Consider the following 5,850-nt stretch of genomic DNA (forward strand, 5'->3'; position numbering starts at 1 on the left):
CTTTTGACAACATCTGACTTGGAGCCACTGGAGCAAATATTGCATAGTGTTGAACTTCTGTCACTCCAGCAGTTTGACACAGAACACTCCTTCCTGAAGAAAATCCGGTTTGTTGATTATATGGTGGAATGTATCATTTTACACTGACACAAGTCATTTATGGTTCATTAACCACAAACTTGTTGGTATTCTCACACAGTAAAGTGCAGTAAACAAAGCTGTAAAAATGATTTATTAGTAAATATTGGTATGTTTAAAATAGAAGCATTTAAGAAGGATTGGCAAGAATTTAACTAAAGGTATGATCTCACTCTAAATATCAAATCAATGCTTTCTTGTAGGAACTTCCTCACATTTGATGGTGGAAGCACTGAAACTAGACTCTGCAACAAGATCCTCATTATTCAGTGTGATTTTGATGAAGCCTTTCACAGTGCTGATCTCATTGCATCTGCAAAGTAGGTCAAATATTTCCTGTCGTTTGGGTAGCACCATTGTATGGTTTTGCCATATTGAGTTTTGCTGTGTGTGTGTGTGTGTGTGTGTGTATATATATATGTATATAATGTTTATGAATACTGTCTCTTCGCTTTCTACCATGCTTCCCCTACCTTTGATTGCACTATTCTGTTGTCTAAAACACACTGTTTTTAGGTATTCATCCATAAATGAAATCAACAAGATAACTCATGCAAACAAGGGAAGCAAGGTGTTTGTCTACTTTATCACCAGACTGCCAAGAGTGGAAGGTGGGACTTCCTATGTTGGCTTTCATGGAGGTAAGGCTAATACAACTTCTTTTTAAAAAATTTGCATTATTTTAAGAATAGAGAATAATCTGACATGTTAACATTTACAGGTCCTTGGAGGTCTGTTCACATTGATGACCTCAGACAGTCAAAAGACATTGTTTCAGACATCAAAGCCTTACAAAACATGACAATCAGTCAAATGTTTGAAACTAAGACAAATCAGCCTGAAGGTAAAATAATTAATAGCAAATGATTTACTTTTATACATTTTCTTCACATTAAAATTTTTGTGGATTTAAACTAAATTCTTTTCTACAGCAATGGAGGTCGATGACATGTATACTGGGGTGGAGGAAGCAGAGCTGGAAGAAAATGTGAGCATTGACAACATATTTCAAACATGACTTTATGTGCATCAAGTCTTAACTTTCTTCCTTTCTGCACACTTTTGTCTGACAACAGTGACATGTCACTGTAGTCTTGGTTACTTGTGACACTAGTTTTTGACCAGTGTGTTGTTCTGCTGCAGGGCTGCAATAATGTTGTGGACACTACAGCACTGTTGCGCAGCTGTGTGCAGAGTGCAGTGGGCATGCTGAGGGACCAGGTGGAAACTGGTTTCCGTAGTACTGAGAGAGTTGAGATCCTGCTGTCACTTCTCAGAGACAACGATCATATAAAAGGTATAAACACCAACAACTTTTTTCAGTTGTCTGCCCCCCCCACAGACACACACACACACACACACACACACTGTGTGTGTGTGTGTGTGTGTGTGTGTGTGTGTGTTTGTGTCAGAATCCGTCTGGCTGCACTGTTGTGCCCCTACAGTAAATTTACTATTGCTATTTTGATAATAGTTCAGAGCATTGTGATGGCATTTCTCACTACTGTCAAGTTTTACAAACCAGTCAATTGATTAATGGAGAAAATAATCACCAGATTAATCCGTAATGAAAATAATCATGAGTCGCACTTTGATAACAGAGCTCTACCCCAACCAACTTAAAACAATCAAATCCTTCTTTTACAGTACAACAATGCATGAGTGATAGGCTGTTAATGTTAATGACATAATACCACAACAGTATAGGATATATAGTATAATCTTTTTGCATTGAGAAGCCTGCTTCTACTTTTAACACCTCTGTTGTCATTCCTTTGAGGGTATCTGATAATAGTAACTGTGTAATACCCTGAAACTATGACAGTGTAGTGAATATCCCTAATCTACTCGTCTTCCTTTGCTTTGTCATTGGCTACTGTGCATCTGTCTCTGTGCATCTCTTGTCCATGGTGGTTTGGTTCTCTTTTTAGTTGTGTTGCTCTCTTTGTTTAATGCTCCAGTGTAAGAGATTCTCTATAGCTGACAGGAAGGACAAGTATTTTAGTGTGTCCTCCTGGTAAAAGTAGCATGCCTCTACCAGGTGCTGTCATTTTTCCCTTTTTGCTGAATCTGGCATTTTACTCACTGAAAACACAACGTAGCGATGCACATTAACTGATGTTTGTTAGATAAAATGTAATAATTTTTAAAAAGCATGTGGTGCATAATGTACACTACCAGTCAAAAATCTGGACACACCTTCCCAATGGATTCAATGGGAGATGCACAAAGCAACTTCACTGGATCAAGGAGCAAAACGGTCCTTATTAAGTGGATATTAACCAAATGTGACATCACACAGTTTCTTTGTAAATTGGATACATTTAGTGTTTCTACAGTAACAGTGATCCCAGATGAGTTCCTAGTGGAGATGTATACAGATGTTAAATTTGGAATAAAACAATGTTAAAGGTGAGGAAAAAGTGGGATGTGCATCCCTAGTAAGCAGGGTGTGGACTGTAGCTTCAAACCAAGGTACAAAGAGCTTTGATCACACTGTTCCTGCATCAGCCTCAGTAAATCATTATCTTCAGCTGGCCACTTATTGCAGACATGCATTGATTTTTTTTTTCAGTTTTATGAGCAAAAGCCAAAAGTCTGTGGGTGTAATGCATTAACGGACTGGCCTAATGAACGGGTGAAGGTTTTTTTTTCCCACTGTTCTGATGAAGCACTGCTGCGGTGCCAGGAACCGCATCAATTACACAGAGTAGAGATGGAGAAAGCAATATAATCAAGATGTGGCCTTAAATTTCTGGGAAAAAGCTGCAGCCTGACACAATGGATTTGATTTAAATGAAATGACTCGATAGAGAACGTGATTTGTTTGGGATTTTTGAGAGTCCCACTTACCTGCCCAAAAGGATCATCATTTGACCTGTTGTGATTAGATTATTATTTACACATGTATGATTGTGTCACAAAAGTAGATTGATCTTGAGGAATAGGAGATGCAGTGGAGAAGGGGTATGAGATAAAGAGTAGGGTGAGCAGAATAGATGAATGTGTATGAGAGAGAAGAGGAAGATCCACACTAACGGGGAAGCTAACAGAAAGTAAAATGGATTTTAGACCCAAAAATGGTGTTGTACCTCTTGAATCTGTAGTTTCCCATCAGCAGTGACATCGTAGGCAGACATAAATCTTTGCTTCACTCTCTGAACTCTCTCTTCAGTCACCTTCTCCTGTAGAGATGCAATACATTAAAATGCAACACTGCTTTTCTTGCTCCACATATGTCATTAGAAATCCACTCCTTGTGTAGCTGGACACTGATACAATGATGATGATGGGAGTATATATAATGGGGCAAAATAAATTAGGATATATATGAAAGTGTAATAAAATATTTAATTGTGTCATGCTGATTCAAACTTGTAATTGACCGTCACGTCAAGTCAGTCAAGAATGGTACGGCGGCCTAAACACTTCACCGGCTGAGTCACAGTTATTTTAAGCAATGTCACCATGGATACTCCTTTGAATCTGCAGGTCTGCTTTCTCAATCCGAGGCTACATAAAGCATTAATGTTGTGCACTCTACATTTCCTTGGCCTCAGTCATGATGCACTAAACTGAAACACCTCAAACATTTGTATCCATTACTTTGTCATCCAGGAAAAGTAAAGCCATTTTTAATAGTAGTATCATGCTTCTGTTTTCTTTGTGTAGTCATAGTGTGTTAGGCCATGACTTACTTACCTTACAGTACTTGCAGCAGGCAGTTTACTGCAAATGCCTCAGTTTAAATAAATGAAACCTGTCTAATCTGTTGTGTAACTAGTATATATGCAACTGTACCACCATGTTGAATACAGTGAAGAATTGGTAACTGCTTTTACTCAGGGAATGTGAACCTTGTAAGGATTTAGAAAACATATTCTAGCAGATTATAATCAAAGGTTAACTAAGATTTAAAAAAAAAGTCTGCAAAAATACAGCCTGGTGCACACTTATCTGAGTTAAGAATCATATTTTCAGTTCCTGTGTAGACCAGGTTCTTTCTCAACCAAAGTTCAGACTAAAGCGTGATGCATCTGCATGCAAAATGTTTAAGCTATTTAGCGGCTAATTTTCCAGTGTCTCTTTGTAAACTCCTCCACCACTGTACTGTAACTATAGAAACCTGTTGATCTGGCTTGCTGGGATCTGAATCATCATTTGATGCACTGCAGGGAGCACATAGTTTGCAGACTACTAGGTGCCAGTCTCATTACAAAAAGACAAGTATTTGTCTTCAGCTTGGCCTTTCTATCAGGCATGTTTGGTGTCAGCAGTTTCCTGGTGCTTTTTGCAAGTTTATTTTAAAACAAAATGTGTGACTTCATGTACTACTGAATTTATTTCAGAAGGCATGCTGTTTCTTCACAACTTAAACCTACAGTATGTATACTCTAGGTTTTGCAAGAAAACAAAGAAAAACAACAAACACAAGAGAGCGCAAGTGACCACGGTCGCCATCGCTGTCGGCGCCAGAAGTACAAGATTATTTAAAACTGTGTTATGTTCCCTCTTCACAGCTCTGAGACAAGAACAATCCTTGTACAGAACTACATTGTCCAGGACAGGAACATGAGCTGCAGCATGCCCTTCAGTTGGAGGATCAAGGACTACATGGAGGATCTCTGGGTTCATGTGCTTCATCATGAGGGTATACACCTGGTATCAGCTATTATCAGATACTCTGTATAAATGAGATATCCCTAGTTTGATGTTGTTCATTTTTGCTATTTACATTAAGTTTTATTTGTCTTAGGATACACTCAACAAATGTTCGATCAGTTCTTTTGGAAGACGCCACTGGGAGAATACATTGCAAAAGCAGACCCAGAGATGCAGGCGGAGTTTTTCCACCGTTACCTTCAGGATTTCATTTCAATGACGATGAATGTGACTTGTCAGGAAGATCTGCAGGTTGATTTTCTGTAACACTTAAAGCTCTTAAATTTTGAGTCTACGTTTGGGTGATGTGTGTGCATGTATGTACTGATGCACCTTATCTGTTTTTTAGCTCCTGTGTAGTGCCTTGAATTGCTGTGTCAGTGAACTGCGATTGCAGCTCAAAGAAACTGAAGCAGTGATGTCTCTGCCATGGGTCCATGCTGCTTATCATAAGTTCAAGAACCGACTGCAGAACCTCTCCAGAATGATCTGTCTTGAGCCCCAGGTGACCCAGGACCTTTTGAGGAAACTTCATGACAGAGATGGGGTTGAACTGGTGAGCCTCTGTTTTAGTAGTTTAAATATTCGATTTCTGCTTCCATCTCATTTAAGTTATGTGAATTATACTCACGTGATACTGACACTGTAATATTTAAATATTATTTATGTTGCCCTTTTAGTGGCATGTATTATAAAGTGATCATGTCCCCCCTCTCTCTAAGGTACATGATGCGTATGCTGCTCTTGCGTGTGTGGAGTACCTGGAGCCTAGAGCCCTGGACACAGATGAACAAAGACAAGCCTGGCTCAGGCAGGTCAAAAAGCTCCAGGTTCCCATTGAGTTGATCTGCTCAGAGGACAATGTCCGACGGTATGGAGAGCGGAGCAAGGCGATTGTCTGTAGAGTCCGGTAAGTTAGGCTGACTAAACATTCCAGATTGTCCTGGTTTTATATGCTAGGGCTGCGGTTTTCCAAAAGTTTTATTTATTTATTTCTTTATTTATTTTTTTTTTTTTTAAGAACTGGATGGAATCGGATAAATTCTCTGT

General features: G+C 39.0%; 1 protein-coding gene across 1 annotated transcript in view; it reads left to right on the forward strand.

Moving 5' to 3' along the window:
- Positions 1-4,561: 4,561 nt before the first annotated feature.
- Positions 4,562-5,850, forward strand: part of LOC109973214 (E3 ubiquitin-protein ligase rnf213-alpha-like) — a 14,255-nt gene continuing 12,966 nt past the window's right edge. Inside the window, exons 1-5 of the mRNA XM_020622628.1 lie at positions 4,562-4,789; positions 4,895-5,052; positions 5,150-5,356; positions 5,523-5,710; positions 5,822-5,848. Coding sequence (XP_020478284.1) covers positions 4,642-4,789; positions 4,895-5,052; positions 5,150-5,356; positions 5,523-5,710; positions 5,822-5,848 — 728 coding nt within the window. The 5' untranslated portion in view covers positions 4,562-4,641. The remainder of the gene's footprint in view (positions 4,790-4,894; positions 5,053-5,149; positions 5,357-5,522; positions 5,711-5,821; positions 5,849-5,850) is intronic.

This window comes from Monopterus albus, unplaced genomic scaffold (genome assembly GCF_001952655.1).
Source record: "Monopterus albus unplaced genomic scaffold, M_albus_1.0 scaffold284.1, whole genome shotgun sequence".
NCBI classification, from domain to species: Eukaryota; Metazoa; Chordata; class Actinopteri; order Synbranchiformes; family Synbranchidae; genus Monopterus; species Monopterus albus.